Below are 18,073 nucleotides of genomic sequence, written 5' to 3'. Positions count from 1 at the left end.
GAGGGAGGGGGCGCCGGGGGGGCGCTCGTCTTTTGCTTCAGGAGGTGGAACTGCTGGGTAAAAGGTAGAGGGTGATTGAAGGGAGGAGCTGTCGGGATTTCAAGACGGGTAATAAGAGAGCCGGCTGCTTCAGAAAACCAAAGAGGCGTCTTCCTGTCCCTGTCTGTCGCACAGAGCCCTGCACGTGACAGGAGGGCAGACAGGCTGCCGAGAAGCTGCTAGGCTGGAAGTGCTCATCGCATGAGCGCAGCCAGTAACCCCTGCCCTTGTATTCCTGCCGGGCGGGAAGGGGTGTGTGCCAGTGAGAGAGGGACGGGTAGACGGGCAAGGGGCAGTGGGCAAGGCCGGGCCGAGCTTGGGCGCGGGGCCGAGATGGCGTCGTGTCCCGGCGGGTGGGGAGGAGGAACGAGCTAAGAAGGTGACTGCGTGACTCTGAGGCCGGGAGTGAGACGCTGGAACCCTCAGCTACGGAGAGGACCGGGCGGTGGCCACAAGGGAGCAACACGCTGGCTGCGGGGCGGGGCAGGGCCCCAGCGGGAGGCAGGGGTGCGAATCGCGGACGAGGGCGTTGTGCTGGGCAGCCCCGTGGGCATCGTCGCACCGCTGAGAAGGCCTGCAGCACGTGGCCGGCGGGTGGTGCTGACGAGCAGCCAGCCGGCCCGGAGGTGCGCCCCGGAGGCAGGACTGCCGACCCTGCACCCCCGTGAGGGGGCGAGGCGGCAGGTGCCCCTGGAAACGAGAAGCCTGCTGTGGCCTGGCAGCCGGCCGGCCTTCTCCTCCGTCCTTCATTTAACAGTCGTGCGAGGCTCAGCTGCCCCCACTGCGTACTGGACAGGCGTCCTGGTGAAGCGAGCCAGGACCGAAAACAGCGGAGGAGGCTGTAAAGGGAGAGCCTTCCCCTCCCCAGAGACAAGCGCTATCAGCAGTTTCTTCTGTGCGTTTTTTCAGAAATGTCTACGCATACGTCAGCATTAACTTCTGCAATTCTGGTCTCGGTTTAATTGTTACATATCGTAGGGTCTCAGACAGCTTTGTCAGTACCCGCCCACCTCTTTCATCCTTCACGGCGACGTCTTGTTCTGTCGTGTGGGCATCCCAGACCCCTGTTGATGACTGCCTAGTTCTCAGTGTGGAATCCCTAGGCCAGCCCCACTGTCCTGTGCTCTGTGTGCACCTGTGTGGGTGCCCGGGGTCAGTGCTGATGGACACACCCACTGGCCTCCGAGGGCTGTGCCGTTTACATCCCCCAACCTCCGAACACCTGCTCCTAGGCCACCCAGCCAACGGTGGGTCATCATCAGACGGATGGGAAAGGGATGGCTTGTCATCTTAACTTGCTCCTTTTAAATTCTGAGGCTGGGGAATACCTTTTCATGTGGCATTTGGGTGCGTGTGTTTCTTCTCTACGCTGCCTGTGTGTTGCCTGTTTTTCTGCTGTGATATTTCTTGTCTTACTGCTGATTTGTAAGATTCTCTTTGGTTTTCAGGAAAGTTAGCCTTGTTTTCATTGGTCTTGCAGATTACTTTGTTGTCTTGTGGATTTGTTTATGGTATTATTTATAGAGAGTAAAGCTTAAAAGTTTTGTTTTGCTAAATTTATTCAGTACATAGTCACGCAAAATTTTTATTTATATGGATAGCTATAAATTTTAAATCATGAAGTTGTTTGTAAATGCGTATAAAGTTAAAAAGAAAGACACTTAATTGCAAATGCTTTCTGGCTAGGCATGTTCGAATCCACACTGGAGAAAAGCCATATAAATGCGATGAATGTGGGAAGAGTTTCACTGTTAAATCTACCCTGGACTGCCATGTGAAGACTCACACAGGTAAGAACAAACACCCGCACTGTTGGTAGGTGACTTCCGACAGCATTTTATACTTGTTCCTATGTATTTTGCACACATACTTTCAAGATGAAACAAAGCTTCAAAATCAGGAACCATGAAGGAATGAATATAGAAGATTTGTGATTCCCAACATGGAGAAAATGATCTGACACCAAAGGAAAGGATCTAGGTCTCAGGTGTGGCGTTGTAAGTTGTCTTACTCAGCATTAAATACACGTGTTAGAAAGATTACTTCTTAGTCTCATTCAGGCCAGAGTTTCAGTTTGTTGAAATTTTGTGAAAACTGGGGATTTCACAAATCTGATTACACTTACCAGGTAGCAATTCTGTTTCTGTGGGGGGAAAATCTGATAAAGGAAAACAATTAACGTCCAAATTTCATGGCCATTTTCTTCATCTAATGTGAGGAACTGAAGGTTAATCATCCTAAGTAAAACGTACTCAACCTTTGCTTCTTGATTGTGCACGGTGCGCCCTCGTGGGTGAGAAGGCGGGCCCTGGGCCTCTGCCCGGTTGGAGTCTGCCCTCACCTGTGAGCCACTTCTCTGACCCGCCCACCCCTCATGTAGAAAATGGGGCAAAGATGAGTACCCTCCCCCCACCCCCCGGTTTAAATTGCCTAGAAAAGTAAAAGTAGCACCTGGTAAACACGGAGTAAATGTTGGCGTCGTGAGGATTCGAGGACTCGTAGGATTATGATTATCAAACCAGTGTACACTCTGAAGTTTTAGCCCTAAGCAGAATTGACCAAGGGAGTACAAGTGGAATTTCACACATAGGCGTAAAGTCCTGTGATTCTTTTCTGATGGGTTTGTGTGTGGAATTAGGTAAACAGATACACTAAGTCCTTCAACTGCCTCTATTCTACGGACAGTTCTGTTGTTTCCTTAGGATCTGTGCTTGACCCTCCCCTGCAGCCCTGGGCGCTGCCGAGGGTCAGGAGGGACCCGCTTAGCGCCTTTGCGTCCCGGGTCTCACGTGGTAGCTCACGCGGCAGGTGCCGGCCACCCTCAGGACGCCTGCGCGCCAAGCCTCCGTGTGGGCTCCCGGGCGTCAGGACTGGGAAGAGAGTCTCTGGGAGGACACCTTCCAGGGCCCCCCTCAGCTGCCTTCTGCGGCCCGAGCAGCGCGCGCGTGTTAGAGGACTTGGCGCCCCAGGAGCTGGGCACGTGCGCCCGGAGCGCAGTCTGCCGGGCGGCTTCCACCCGTGCCGGCGGCTCGGGCGCCCCTTTGTCAGCAGAGAAGACCGGTGAGGCGTGAGCTCACGCTTCATAAAATCAGGGAGCGGAGCCCGAGATGCAGGGCGGGTCCCCGCTTCCGGCAGGGCTTGTGTGCCTCCGTGTCGTGGAAAGACTGAATACGGATCCTCGACAGTGAACTTCGCTTACTTTTAAGTTTTCCAGCCACCAGCCCTCCGGAGCGAGGGGCCCCGGGGAGCGCGGGGGATGGTGGACGCAGCGCAGTGGCAGCCAGGCCGCAGGCCGACGGGGGCGACCCGGCCGGCCCGCTGACGCACGGCGTCTTCCCCCAGGTCAGAAGCTCTTCAGCTGCCACGTCTGCAGCAACGCCTTCTCCACCAAGGGGAGCCTGAAGGTCCACATGCGTTTGCACACAGGAGCAAAGCCGTTCAAGTGTCCCCACTGTGAGCTGCGTTTCCGCACGTCCGGGCGGAGGAAGACTCACATGCAGTTTCACTACAAACCGGACCCTAAGAAAGCCCGGAAGCCCGGGCCCCGGGGGCCGCCGGAAGGGCCGCAGCCCGTGAGCGCGCCCCCTCCGCCCTCCTCCGACCCCAGCGTGTTCATCATGAACAGCCCCGTGCTGGCGGGGCAGCTGGACCAGAGTCTGCTGCAGCAGGGCCTGCTGGGCCAGGCCGTCCTTCCCGCCTCCGTGTCCGGTGAGTAGGGCTGACAGGCACCAGGGCTGTGGACGCCGGGACGGGGGGGGGGGGGGGGCGCGACCTTCAGCCTCAGGACACTGCCCTTCCTGAGGGTTTCCCGCGAGGCCGCGGGAGGTTGAAGTCCTGACTTCCAGATGCAGCTGCCTTTCCGCTTCCCGTTCTTTCTAACGTCACTTCTGCATTTCACGCGTCAGCTCTTTGTTTAGTTTGATGGGCTTAAACCTGTTTCTTTTTTAGTATTCTCACAAACTTAATAGCGAGACGTAATTTATAGCTACCCGTGAACCTTGCTTCTCATATACGGGAGTTATCCAATTGCTCTTGGGTCACACAGTATTTGAAAAGCATTAAATTTTAGTCAGTTGGGTTTTTTGTGCACTCACAAATAACGTAGCAACTGTTAGTAGCTACTGGACATCTTAAGTGGCTTTCTTTCAGTTTCATGACCCATGGTGCAATTAAAGCATAATAAGACAAAATAATAGCGTTGTTTTAAATCTTGGGCAAATCAGTGTGATCTCTTTGAGCCTAGTTTCCCGATGTGTTTAAAATGGATAATATTATTTTCTATTTCACAAGGTTTATTTTGTGATGATTAAATTAGATATGTATGTGCCTGTGTAAAGTAAATATTAGTATTTGTTAACTAGGTCATGTCGGTATGTGTTTAGGACTTCTGTATTTAGAAACCCAGTGCGTTTTTCCTGTTTGAGAAAGTGTCTGGTACGCAGTCATTCCTGTTCTTCCTCTGCAGCTGGTGGCGACTGGACAGTGTCTTTGACAGATGGAAGCCTGGCCACCCTTGAGGGCATACAGTTACAGTTGGCTGCTAACTTGGTTGCACCCAGTGTTCAAATCTCTGGGATCGACGCTTCCAGCATTAATAATATCACGCTACAGGTGCGACGCCCACCAGGCTTTTCTGTGCTTTCAGATGGTCTGAGTCACACTCAGCGTGAAATTTCCATCACAACAACCTCTGTGCTTTCAGATTGACCCAAGCGTCCTGCAGCAGACGCTACAGCAGGGTAACCTGCTTGCTCCACAGCCGACCGTGGAGCCCGGCCTGGCCCCGCAGCACAGCTCCCTTCAGACACCAGACAGTACAGTCCCGGCCAGCGTGGTCCTCCAGCCCATCTCAGGCCTGTCCTTGCAGCCCACGGTGACGTCTGCCAACCTGACCATAGGCCCGCTCTCGGAGCAGGATTCCGTGCTGACCACCAACAGCAGTGGTGAGAGCTGCCGCTTTGGTCGATTGTGACAGCTGGAGTTTCGGCTCGCTGCTGACAGTCACAGATTTGGCTTGGGGACACTGGGATGCTGTTTTCTTCTCTTTATAAAGCTTAACGAATAAATGTCCTAAGAATAAAGTAAGCTTTTCTGATGATAAATGATGTTTAGTCAGTATATGCACAGAGATTGCATTCATGGAACCGGCTTCCTGTTTCCTCATAAGGCTTTTTGTTTGTTTGTTTTTAAATAATTTCAGATGAAGGAATTAGAGATGACTGATACTGTATTTTGAATCCTTCTCTTTTTAAAGTAACAGTTGCACTAAAATATTTTAATATGAAAAAGGAGGAAATGATTATTTTTTTAAGCCCAGCTTTGTTCTGTTTTATAACGATGACCAGGGACGCAAGACCTCTCTCAGGTGATGACATCACAAGGCCTGGTGTCCACCTCCAGTGGCCCCCACGAGATCACCCTGACCATTAACAACTCGAGCCTGAGCCAGGTGCTGGCGCAGGCTGCAGGGCCCACCGCTGCGTCGTCCTCGGGGTCGCCGCAGGAAATTACCCTGACCATCTCCGGTTAGTCTTAAAATTTTTTAAATCCTTCCACCTGCAGTTTAGGTAACTCTTTTTTGTACCTTTTTCCTGCAAGACTGAGCTTTGCCTAAATCCAGTGCCTCAGGAAGTGTTTGTAATTTATGTGAGAAACTCCAGTTTAGTGAGAATGATCATCCTGCAGTTCCCATCTCATACCAGGGGTTAAACGTGGTGGTTCCTCATGGCACGTCCAGTTTGAGCCAGTTAGCTTTGTCAAATATATTTTGTTTAACCAAGGGCAGAAAACCATGGCTTCATAATTCTTACCATGCTCCTTTGAGCTAAAGGGGTTGAATCGGTATAAGTGGTTGCACTGGGAGATTACAGATACCTACGCCCCTGACCTTTTCAGAATTCTTCTCAGATTATGTCGAAAATTATGGTAGAGCTAGATAAGTGGGTGGAAGGCACCGTTTGGCAGCCCAGGCCGCCGAGGTTGGCAAGCTCATCCTCCACGTGAGTCACCAGCTAATGTGTTCCCCCTTCCATGCCTGTGATGTTCACGGTCAGTTCTTCCCCTTTTAGAGCACTAATTCTCACAATATGTTCTCACCTACGTTAGCTTGGAGCATATTTTACAGGTGCGCTTTGCCCACACGCCTCTTAGCTATGAGCGCTTCATGTTAACTGAGTGGTTCTTAAATTTAGCAACAATTGTTTGACCCTTACAGTGCACCAGGTCCTATTCTAGTAACTTTGACAAGTATTAACTCATTTAAGTGTCATAACAACCTTATGAGATTGTTGTTTTTTAAAGAAAAAAGAAAAGAAAAACATTTTGCTGGGGTCAAAATAACCTCCCTGGAGACACGGTATGGCAGTGGCTGGAATACTGGGCCGATAGCCGTGTGAGCGGTCAGTGTAGTTATTACCTCTGTTGCCTGAGATTTCTGCAAAAATCATTATTGGAAAAGAAAGAGTAGTTATTGAGGAGAAAACCAAAAGCTTGCTTTCTTAAGGGGTGTCTTTATTCCTTTCAATTTATGTGAGAAGTTTGAGGAACTATTCCTGGATGGAGCTTCACTTCTCAGTGACATGCAGTGGTTTTTAGATGCTAACAGACAGCAGAAATTAACTTTGAATTTTATCTAATTCACTAACTTTCTTCTTTTTTATTTAATATATGTGTATTTATATATATATATATATATTTGAATTTTAATGTTGGAAACATGGAAGAGTTATTTTCAGAAAGCTGTCTTGTTGATCGAATTAACTTTTTTTGCGTAATCTCAATATTTGAGGGGTTGTGCTAGTCCTATACAAAACACACGTGACATATAGTTCGGCAAATGTGTTTTTGTGTTTGTGGCTTGTACTTCCGTTTCTCCTATGTTTTCCTATTATCGATCACTTAGTTATTTTATTGTTAATTTTTAGTGTATTAGGTGAATATAACTGCAATTTTTAAAAAAAAAGCTTAAAAGGGTTATCCTAGGAGAATTCTTTGTCAGTTGATGAAATAAGGGTTGCCCAAACTCTGGGCTTAAGATTTCTTATTCCTTTACTTCTCATTATTGTGTGCAATGAGAATTGGCTGTGGGGACTACGAACTCAACATTTTCTTATCCCATTCGGAGGAGTCTAGAAAAACTGTTACTTGGTGGTCACCTGTGGAAAGCATCTAGCTGTGCTGTAGGAATTTTTGGTTATTTTGTCGGATGTTCTTTTCCCGTGAATGCACGGAATGACAAGTGCTTATGGATATGTGACGCTAGGGTGCAAACACTACTTCCGGTGAGGTGCGCAGACCTTCAGCAGCTAGGAGAGAAGTTAACCATTGGGTAGACGGCGAGAAGGGTCCTCAGTCTCCCCCAGTTGTCTTGTACAGTAAAAGTGCTCTTACCTGATGTCTTCAGTTATTAACAAAAAGCCACATCAAAGCAGAGAGTCAGAAAAGCGATGCCTACACGATTTTGAGCATTTATCCGCGGGTCTTTGAAAACGGGTCTGCTCTGCTGGTAGGAGTTCTGCACGTCTTGTTTTGCCCACACTTCCGCCCCCGTTGCACAGACTCATTCCCCAGGTCCGTTTCTCTAGTGTGGCATGAGGGTGTCGGTGATCAGGAAGCTGAGTGCAGCATCCTTTTGTCTTTTGGTTTTCATGGAAACAGCTCGGGTTTTTAATTTTCATGTTCCTCTGTTTCCATACTATCCATTACATTATACAATTATGCTGTAATGTAAAGGTTACAAGCTAATGAAGCTGACAGAAGCCCACGTCTCTCGGTGGGAGTACATCACGGCGGGCTTGAGCCTGCTGTGCGCGTCCAGAGCGCCGTGGGGCAGTGACCCTCCCACAGGAGACCTGTAGCGGCCACTGCTGCTGCAAGGGAGGCCTTGGTACCCTCCCTCGTGCCCCTCGATGCTGCAGCTGGGAGTCCACCGTGTTTGGAAGTATTTCCAATTCGGTTTAAGTTTTATTCAACAAAGTGTGTAGCTCTAAGTGCCTAAATGCTGGATTAAAGTAGAACTCTTAAGAAGCACTTAAAAACGTTATAGCTTAAAGAGTGTGAACAGGTAGTTTCATTTCGGGAAATGTATTTCATGGTCTTATTTTCATTTTTTTTTTCTCTTTATATAGTGTTAAAAATGAAATAGCTTTCACTTTTAAAAGGATGTGATGATATGTTTAACGTACTTGCCAGTATGTGAATTAATGTGTTACTCTCAGATATCACAGTATTAATTTCCGTTTAGGTCAAGATCTTATTCAGCACAGTTCTAATGGAAGTAGTGAACTGAACGGAAGCATAAGATTGTCAGCACCTGCAATCAATAATCAGTCTGCGGGTGCCACCTTGACCATAAGCAATGATCAACTTCTCTCACAGAGTGCAACGTTAAACGCTTCAGGTATGCAGCTAATGATCCAACCACAAGAGGCTTCATAACGTTTCATAGTTATAGGGCTCTGCACCTGGTCAGCGGAGAGAAGTCACCTGTCTTCTTGCGTGACGAGTGTGTCAACTGCATGTTCTAATACGTTTGATGTGATTCTGTGATGATTAGTGGCTTATGTATAATTCTAGGGCACAGAACTGTCTCGAGTGTTATTAACCTTTTAAGGTCGTTTCCACCTTCTAAAGAACAAAGGTAAATAATCTTATTCAAATATGCGAGGCATTGTGTATGTCTGCAAGTCACAGAGCTGTCCCCGTGTCACCCAGGCTGAAAGTGCCTCTGGCTCATTACTTTGTGCCCTGCGGTGGGAATGTTTGGACACCAGCTGAATGTAGGATGGCAGAATTAAAAGAAGACATCTTACTAAGGTTTTGAAGTATAGGCTTTAATAAAAAATAAAAGAGCTCCAGTAAAACAGGTCACAGCTTCATAAGTAAACATTAACAGTTGAGGATGCCATACCTGTTTTCCTTACCTTGTAGAGATTTCATTACTTTCTTAGCCCTCTTTATTTTCCCACTCTGTATATCATTTTTTGAGAAAAAAAATTTAATCTTTAGATATGTTTGTACCCCCAGCTAGACTTTTTTTCGTGCTTAATTGAAATGCTTTCTTAGCCAGTAATTCTTCTATTCACTAAAAGATTGTGGTGCATACTGTATGGTAAGAAGTATACTAAATCTGGGTGTGTCATGTTGGGCAAGGCAACTACGGTCCCCTTGCATTTTGGATCCTAGAAACGAACAGAGCAGATGTTTATTGAAGAACCCTTAAATCAGTGTAGGATTAACCGCAGTAGCGATACATAAAGGGGAGAAGGGCGCCCAGGGAGCACGTCTCAGGGGTGGGGGGTTGACCTGGTTGGGGCGGCCTCCCGAGGCAGAAGCCCTGGCCGTGGGGGGGCATTTCTCCCCTGCGAGCGAGGGCTTGATGGATCTGCAGATGCTGCAGGGTGGGGGCTTGCTGAACTGAAGCAGGCGGTGAGCTGAGGCAGCTGCACACAGTAAGGTTCCACTCAGGACCCTGAGGGGCTTTCTGTCCACCCCTCCCCTTTGCTAAAGGGTAAACTGACACCCGGCTGGTTAAGAGCCTTGTTGGAATCACGTGTTGGCAGATCTGGGCAGATCCAAAATCTGGACTTCTGGCCGATGATCGTTTCCACTGTACCACTGATCTCCGTGTTTTCCTGTCTCTACTTTGGTCTTAACTCTGTCCCTCCTGCGTCGGTTTGCTTGTTTAATTTTGGGGCTCTAAGAAAATTGTATCCCAGAGCTGAATTCTTGTACTTATTAATTTGAAATGAGAGTCTTTTGGTTTTGTTTGCAATTAAGGGGAATTTTGTTTTATATTCTAATTGGCTGTGAAAGCTAGTACTTTCAGGTTATAATTTAGCCTGTAATAGGTAAGACTTCTACAGTATATCATGTACTACTCAAGTTACATAGCAGACTTGTTTCTGCAGCTGTTTCCTGAAAGTCTTCGTTTGTGTCTTTTTGTAAAGGACTAGACACTGTGTTCTTTCTTATCACCTCTAGCGTTCTGATCACCTCTCCCACCCTGCGTGGTGCGCGGTGCGTGTTGCAACCTGAAGATGTGTCTCTCGTGTTTGGCCCGAATGAGTGGTGTCACGCTCTTGTGGGGGTCTCTGTCCTGGAGTGCTGGGATGTCAGGCTCTCCCCACCTCTTGCTTCCCTGAGGAGTAAACTGGCTGTAGGTGGTGGAATCTCACATCTCCTTGGAAGCCCTGCTTCATATCTGTAGTGAGTCCTGGGCAAATCGATGGAAAGACAAGGAGAGTTTTAGGTGTTTCCCTTTAAATGGAGGGGTGTTTTGCGCTACTTGGTGACCCTGGACGTTCGCTGGTACAGCAGATTACTTAAAGCTGGTGATGTTCTGATCAGAATGGAGAAGGGGATGGAGGGAGAGCCCAGGAACGCAGAGGGCTCTGTTCTGGCCACCTGTATTTCTTTAAACCTCTGTCTTCTGTGAGTCAGACAGTGGGTGTTCCACCTTGTACATCTGCCTCCACAGGTACAGAGTGATGGTCTCACGGGCAGGGGAAGAGCATGGTGACTGTGTGCATGGTTGTCATCGTTAACTCTCTGTGTGAACAGCACGTGGTGGGCTGCCAGCTTCTAGGGCAGCTTTTGGGCTCTTTGCGCCTTAGTTGGAAGTAGGCTGTTACCATTTAGGGATTTACAAATAAATCGATGTGCCCCGATGAGTCAGAACTTCACATCCAGAACGGAAGCATGTGCTTTTGTTCAGATGTGTGATATGGGTTTGAAGGCCATTTCCAGATCCGATCCAGGTAACACCCATGACAAAGGGTTTTCCTAGAAAATGGGCAAGTATTTTCTGTAAGTACCCTTTCAGAGGCAGAAAGTTATTATTAGTAGAGGCTTGAAATTTAGCACAGCTTTTTAAGGGATTTAACATTGTCTTTTTGTTCTTACCTGAGTCCCTTTTTTTTTTTTTTTTTTGATTTTAGAATACTTTATTTATCTGTTTATTTATTTTAAACATTTTTATTGGAGTATAATTGCTTTACAATGGTGTGTTAGTTTCTGCTGTATAACAGAGTGAGTCAGCTGTACATATACATATATGCCCATATCTCCTCCCTCTTGCGTCTCCCTCCCACCCTCCCTATCCCACCCCTCTAGGTGGTCACAGAGCACCGAGCTGATCTCCCTGGGCTATGCGGCTGCTTCCCATTAGCTCTCTATTTTACATTTGGTAGTGTATATATGTCCGTGCCACTCTCTCACTTCGTCCCAGCTTACCCTTCCCTCCTCCCTGTGTCCTCAGGTCCATTCTCTGCATCTGCATCTGCATCTTTATTCCTGTCCTGCCCCTAGGTTCTTCAGAACCTTTTTTGGTTGTTGTTAGATTCCATATATATGTGTTAGCATACGGTATTTTTTTCTCTTTCTGACTTACTTCACTCTGTATGACAGACTCTAGGTCCATCCACCTCCCTACAAATAACTCGATTTCGTTTCTTTTTATGGCTCAGTAATATTCCATTGTATATATGTGCCACATCTTCTTTATCCATTCATCTGTCGATGTACACTTAGGTTGCTTCCATGTCCTGGCTAAATAGAGCTGCAGTGAACATTGTGGTACACGACTTTTTTTGAATTATGGTTTTCTCAGGGTATATGCCCAGTAGTGGGATTGCTGGGTCATATGGTAGTTCTATTTGTAGTTTTTTAAGGAACCCCCATACTGTTTGTAGATTTTTTCATATGGCCATTCTGACTGGTGTGAGGTGATACCTCATTATAGTTTTGATTTGCATTTCTCTAATGATTAGTGATGTTGAGCATTTTTTCATGTGTTTGTTGGCTGTCTCTATATCTTTGAAGAAATGTCTGTTTAGGTCTTCCGCTCATTTTTTGGATTGGGTTGTGTGTTTTTTTGATATTGAGCTGCACATGAGCTGCTTGTAAATTTTGGAGATTAGTCCCTTGTCAGTTGCTTCGTTTGCAAATATTTTCTCCCATTGAGGATTGTCTTTTGATCTTGTTTATGGTTTCCTTTGCTGTGCAAAAGCTTTGAAGTTTCATTAGGTCCCATTTGTTTATTTTCGTTTTTATTTCCATGTCTCTAGGAGGTGGGTCATAAGGATCTTGCTGTGATTTATGTCTTAGAGTGTTCTGCCTATGTTTTCCTCTAAGAGTTTTATAGTGTCTGGCCTTATGTTTAGGTCTTTAATCCATTTTAAGTTTATTTTTGTGTATGGTGTTAGGGAGTGTTCTAATTTCATTCTTTTACATGTAGCTGTCCAGTTTTCCCAGCACCACTTATTGAAGAGGCTGTCCTTTCTCCACTGTATATTCTTGCCTCCTTTATCAAAGATAAGGTGACAGTATGTGCGTGGGTTTATCTCTGGGCTTCCTATCCTGTTCCACTGATCTGTATTTCTGTTTTTGTGCCAGTGCCATACTGTCCTGATTACTGTAGCTTTGTAGTGTATTCTGAAGTCAGGGAGCCTGATTCTTCCAGCTCCGTTTTTCTTTCTCAAGATTGCTTTGGCTCCTCGGGGTCTTTTGTGTTTCCATACAAATTGTGCATTTTTCTGTTCTAGTTCTGTGAAAAATGCCATCGGTAGTTTGATAGGGATTGCACTGAACCTGTAGATTGCTTTGGGTAGTATAGTCATTTTCCCAATGTTGATTCTTCCCATGCAAGAACATGGTATATCTCTCCATCTGTTTGTATCATCTGTAATTTCTTTCATCAGTGTCTTATAGTTTTCTGCATACAGGTCTTTTGTCTCCTTGGGTAGGTTTATTCCTAGGTACTTTATTCTTTTTGTGGCAGTGGTAAATGGGAGTGTTTCCTTAATTTCTCTTTCAGATTTTTCATCATTGGTGTGTAGGAATGCAAGAGATTCTGTGCATTAGTTTTGTATCCTGCTACTTTACCAAATTCGTTGATTAGCTCTAGTAGTTTTCTTGTAGCATCTTGAGGATTCTCTGTGTATAGCATCATGTCACCTGCAAACAGTGACAGCTTTACTTCTTCTTTTCCGATTTGGATTCCTTTTATTTCTTTTTCATCTCTGATTGCTGTGGCTAAAACTTCCAAAAGTATGTTGAATAATAGTGGTGAGGGTGGGCAACCTTGTCTTGTTCCTGATCTCAGTGGAGATGGTTTCAGTTTTTCACCATTAAGAATGTTGGCTGTGGGTTTGTCATATACGGCCTTTTATTATGTTGAGGTAAGTTCCCTCTATGCCAACTTTCTGGAGGATTTATATCATAAATGGGGCTGAATTTTGTTGAAAGCTTTTTCTGCATCTATTGAGATGATCATATGGTTTTTCTCCTTCAGTTTGTTAATATGGTGTGTCACATTGATTGGTTTGCATATACTGAAGAATCCTTGCATTGCTGGGATAAACCCCACTTGATCATGGTATATGATCCTTTTTAATGTGCTGTTGGATTCTGTTTGCTAGTATTTCGTGGAGGATTTTTGCATCTATGTTCATCAGTGCTATTGGCCTGTCGTTTTCTTTCTTTGTGACATCCTTGTCTGGTTTTGGTATCAGGGTGACGGTGGCCTCGTAGAATGAGTTTGGGAGTGTTCCTCCCTCTGCTCTATTTTGGAAGAGTTTGAGAATGATAGGTGCTGGCTCTTCTCTAAATGTTTGGTAGAATTCGCCTGTGAAGCCATCTGGTCCTGGGCTTTTGTTTGCTGGAAGATTTTTAATCACTTTCTCAGTATCTATGCCTGTGATTGATCTGTTTGTGTTTTCTATTTCTTCCTGGTTCAGCCTCGGAAGGTTGTGCTTTTCTAAGAATTTGCCCATTTCTTCCCGGTTGTCCATTTTATTGGCATAAGGTTCCTTGTAGTGATCTCTCACGATCCCTTGTATTTCTGCAGTGTCGGTTGTTACGTCTCCTTGTTCATTTCTGATTCTATTGATCTGAGTCTTCTCCCTTTTTTTCTTGCTGAGTCTGGCTAATGGTTTGTCAATTTTGTTTACCTTCTCAAAGAACCAGCTTTCAGTTTCATTGATCTTTGCTCTTGGTTCCTTGATTTCTTTTTCGTTTATTTCTGATCTGATCTTTATGATTTCTTTCCTTCTGCTAACTTTGGGATTGTTTTGTTCTTCTTTCTCTAATTCCTTTAGGTGTAAGGTTAGGTTGTTTCTTTGAGATGTTTCTTGTTTCTTGAGGTAGGATTGTATTGCTACAAACTTCCCTCTTGGAACTGGTTTTGCTGCATCCCATAGGCTTTGGGTCGTCGTGTTTTCATTGTCTTCTGAGTCCCTTCTTAAGATAATTTTTGATGAATAAATTGAGTTCTGCGTTCAGTGAGAGAAGGATCAGTTCTTTGTTTACTAGTTCTTTGTGAGGTTATTTTGGCCTCCATTTCTCCTAGATTTAAGTACAATCAGTTACTTATTTCCCAACAGCTCAGAAATGTTAACGGTCCCCACCAGTGGGTGCACTTTACAATCAGACGCTCTGCGCTCTTCCCACTCTTCCTGGGGGTGAGGCCAGTCAGGGCATCTTTCCCGTTCCTGACTCCCCGCCTCCTCTCACCACTTTTTTGTTAATCTCAAGAAAAAAGTGATCTCGCACCTTGTCAGCTTGTTATGAAACCCTCCAAAATTATCATTAAATTTTCTTAGAGGCTGTGAAGACTTATCCCGACAAAGACTGAAAACAGGGTGGGTTTGATGAACATACAGAACTTGTTAATCCTTTAAAGGTTTCTCTCTTTGAGTCAGAGTCATGAAGTGAAGCAGGGCTTAGATGGCTGTGATGTGTCCAAGGGGAATAGAAGAAATAAGAAAAAATAAGTGGGAGCTAAAAGTAAGAGTCTACAGTGTTTACTTCAGTATTGAATCTTAATTTTCCTGTTAAGAGTATTTAATTTGAATTTTAAATTATGGCTTCTAGAGCTTTAAGCAAATACTTTCATATGGCTAAGAGCTCTATATTAAACAAATATAATTACAGCTTTTAATTATTTTAATCATTTAATTGCATGCGTAAGAAAATTTTTAAACACAGGTTCTTTTCGACCATATTGAGACTAGCTTTGCCTGAACTAGGGTCATCCTCGTGGGAAGTCTCTTGAATTAAGAACATTAATAAAGGTTGCGTCACCACCACACTGTTTGAGTTGAAATATGAGCTCTGGCCTTCCGTTAAGTTGTTCAGTCTTTTCTCTGAACTTCGTGTCAGGGTTCACCTTAGGTAATGAACTCGCAGGCTTCTGTTTTCTCTTTGCGTTCCTTGTGCTGCACGTCCTGGAGCTTTCCACTACCTTAACCGTCCTCAGAACGTCGGACGTAGTTCCCTGGTTGGAAGGGGAGAAGGTCTGCGTCTCCTTAGTTGCAGGAGTTGTGGTGAGGTCTGGAGTCCTGTGGCTGCTCCGGGATGGTCCCTGAGCCCGTGGTGGCGCTCTTGGCCGACGCGGCCCTCACACCACCGTGCTTCTCCCAGCCCGCGCCCTGCGGCCGGCCCCGTCCTCTCCTTAGGGTTCTGACTGAACGGCAGCTCGTGTAGCTGCTACTCGCCAGGTCCTGCAGGGTCCTTCTTGTTCATCCTCACCGCTCCCGATGGCATCACACCTGCATGCGTTTGCGACAGTTCGGGTGTGTGGAGGGGATGCCCGGTGAGGAGGTGGCCCGGGTACCTCCGCAGATCCACACTCCCCTCCCGTCCTGGCGGCCGGGCACGCGCGCTGTGCAGACGCGAGCGAGGGGGGGCTGGCGAGGTTCTCGGGAGCCGCGTGGCTGCTTCAGAGCGGAGACTCCCAGCCTCCTAATGGTTGTACTGCTTTTGAAGGTTCCAGGTGTGTGCAGCACAGTGTGGGACTCCGGGAGTGTGGATCTGTGGAGGACGCCAGTTACAAGTAAGTAGCCTGGTTCCCTGTGCCCGACTCGGGCAGACCCAGGTCTCAGCAGAGGACCGCGGGAGTCTCGTGGTGTTTTGTGTTCAGACCTAATTAGGGACTAGTGTTCGGAATTTCTGCCTTAGGTGTCATCTTGGGGTCGCTAGCACCTGGCACGGTGGCTGACGCAAGTGGGTGATAAGTCACGTTTGCTAGATGAATGGAAGGACAGCTTGTGAGAATTGTGTGTGTGTGTGTGTGTGTGTGTGTGTACACGTGCATGTGCATGTGTGTTATGCTTACAAGTAAAAACTTTAAAAAATTGTGTTTTGTTGGTGCCCGCCACAGGACTTTGATAATACCATGCTAAGCCCATTTCGTTTGCCAGTAGGTGCATGAGTTTCAGCGTTGTGGAAGAGAAGGCCTTCCTTTCTTTGCCCGATCTGTCCCAGATGTCTTCCTTTCTGTTACATCATTAGCTACAAGGGGAAAATATTATAGTGTTTTGTTTTGTTCTCCAAAGAAAATTAAGGTGTCCTGCAGGATAAATTAGTATTTAAAGGATTGCATGAGGTTGATTTTGATTGCCTGTGTTTCAGAATAGGTGAACGTAAGCAGAGTTGTCAGATGTTACACTGTGGAGCTGGTTGTCGCTCAGTGGGTCCCGTTTCATTCCTCTCTCCAGGCTGGTCTCTGGTCCTGGATGAGGACAGTGTCCTGGAAATTCTTGTCTGAGTCTCCTTCTGCACTGGCAGCGGTGACTGGGCCTTAGGGTCACTTTTTCACTCTCTTTTACGGCTTTTTTCTCTGTTTACACTTCAGAAGCAGAGTACATTTACGTATAAGGACATGTAGATATTTACAAAAGCCTTTTGCCATAACGTTGGAATCAAAGATACTGTGATTTCCTTCATGCACTTTCACAAGCTTAGGCAATGTAAATGCTGATTATGACAGATGTGTTCCTTTATGAAAATTGTCTTCCCGTGCGAATAACATTGGACTTACCTACTTTCCCGTTTTGCCTCTTCTGTAGAACTTAATGCCACAGCTGGAAGCCTGCCTTTGACAACACCCATGTCCCCATCTGCCACATCTGCCCAGAACCTGGTCATGTCCTCATCGGGAGTGGGGGCAGAGGCCAGCGTCACGCTGACCCTGGCTGACACTCAGGGTTTGCTCTCCGGGGGGCTGGACACGGTCACGCTCAACATTGCTTCTCAGGTGAGTTCCTGTGTTCCCCCCGCCCCACGGGGTCGTCCCGGGGAACTTATCACTTTCCTGAGCGTGTGTTCTGAATACGCTCTTTCAAAGCTGAAGTGTTTTTTTCTGATTAAATTGAAAAAGTAATTTGTTAAATGCAAAGTGGGGAGTACAAGAAAATCCAGACAATACAGAAAAGCATTTAAAAAAATCCACTACCCAAACGGAGCTCCACTTAACGTTTGAGTGTGTATACCCTTCTAAACCTTTCTATGCATACATACAAGATGCGTATTTTCTAACTTTTACAGAAATGAGCTCACGTATATATCGTGTAGTGTAAACTTTTCCCCCTCTCATTAATTATATTGTGAATATCTTCCCATCAGTGATTTTAGCAGTGCAGACGTTTGTAATGACTGTACCACCGTTCGTCTTGTAGATGAGTTTACTGAGGGGCACTACGTTGCATCCAGGGTTTGTTATTAGTAGGGTGGAAGTTCTTATGCTCTGTATCACTTATGTTCTTTAGATGAATCCCTGCAGGAGATGTGCTGGATAGAAGGGTGTACATTTTAGATAATGCATTGAGCTTAAGATGCCGAAAAACCTTTCACAGCTTAATTAGAAAACTCATGAGAAAGGATGATTAATTACAGTGACGAATCCCTGTAGTAAAGTGCTGTAGGAGTTTCGACAGCGGACCTGTCTGCTGGTCCCTGTCTGTGCGTGTGCCCGGCTGTGCGTGTGCCCGGCTGTGCGTGTCCCTGGCTGTGCGTGTGCCCAGCTGTGCGTGTCCCTGGCTGTGCGTGTGCCCGGCTGTGCGTGTGCCTGGCTGTGCGTGTGCCTGGCTGTGAAGAGGCAGGCTGGGCAGCGGAGTAGACAGTCACCTGCTCTCCTGGCTGGAGCCTCGTCTCCGCTCTGGGCTCTCACTCTGCGGGGAAACGCTGACGGCTGTGGCATCCAGAGCAGGGTCTCTTATGATCCTGCCACAGGTGCGTGCTGGCTGTTTTGACTGCG

The 18,073-nt window shown here is 46.5% G+C and overlaps 1 protein-coding gene across 1 annotated transcript in view; it reads left to right on the top strand.

Annotated features, from left to right (window-relative positions):
- ZNF236 (zinc finger protein 236) overlaps nt 1-18,073 on the top strand; it is a 93,513-nt gene that overhangs the window by 66,494 nt on the left and 8,946 nt on the right. Inside the window, exons 22-27 of the mRNA XM_007449674.1 lie at nt 1,726-1,829; nt 3,382-3,747; nt 4,505-4,650; nt 4,742-4,982; nt 5,385-5,564; nt 16,887-17,074. Coding sequence (XP_007449736.1) covers nt 1,726-1,829; nt 3,382-3,747; nt 4,505-4,650; nt 4,742-4,982; nt 5,385-5,564; nt 16,887-17,074 — 1,225 coding nt within the window. The remainder of the gene's footprint in view (nt 1-1,725; nt 1,830-3,381; nt 3,748-4,504; nt 4,651-4,741; nt 4,983-5,384; nt 5,565-16,886; nt 17,075-18,073) is intronic.

The sequence above is a fragment of the Lipotes vexillifer genome, unplaced genomic scaffold (genome assembly GCF_000442215.2).
Source record: "Lipotes vexillifer unplaced genomic scaffold, Lipotes_vexillifer_v1.1 scaffold196, whole genome shotgun sequence".
NCBI lineage: Eukaryota > Metazoa > Chordata > Mammalia > Artiodactyla > Lipotidae > Lipotes > Lipotes vexillifer.
This window is presented reverse-complemented; position numbering and strand designations above follow the sequence as displayed.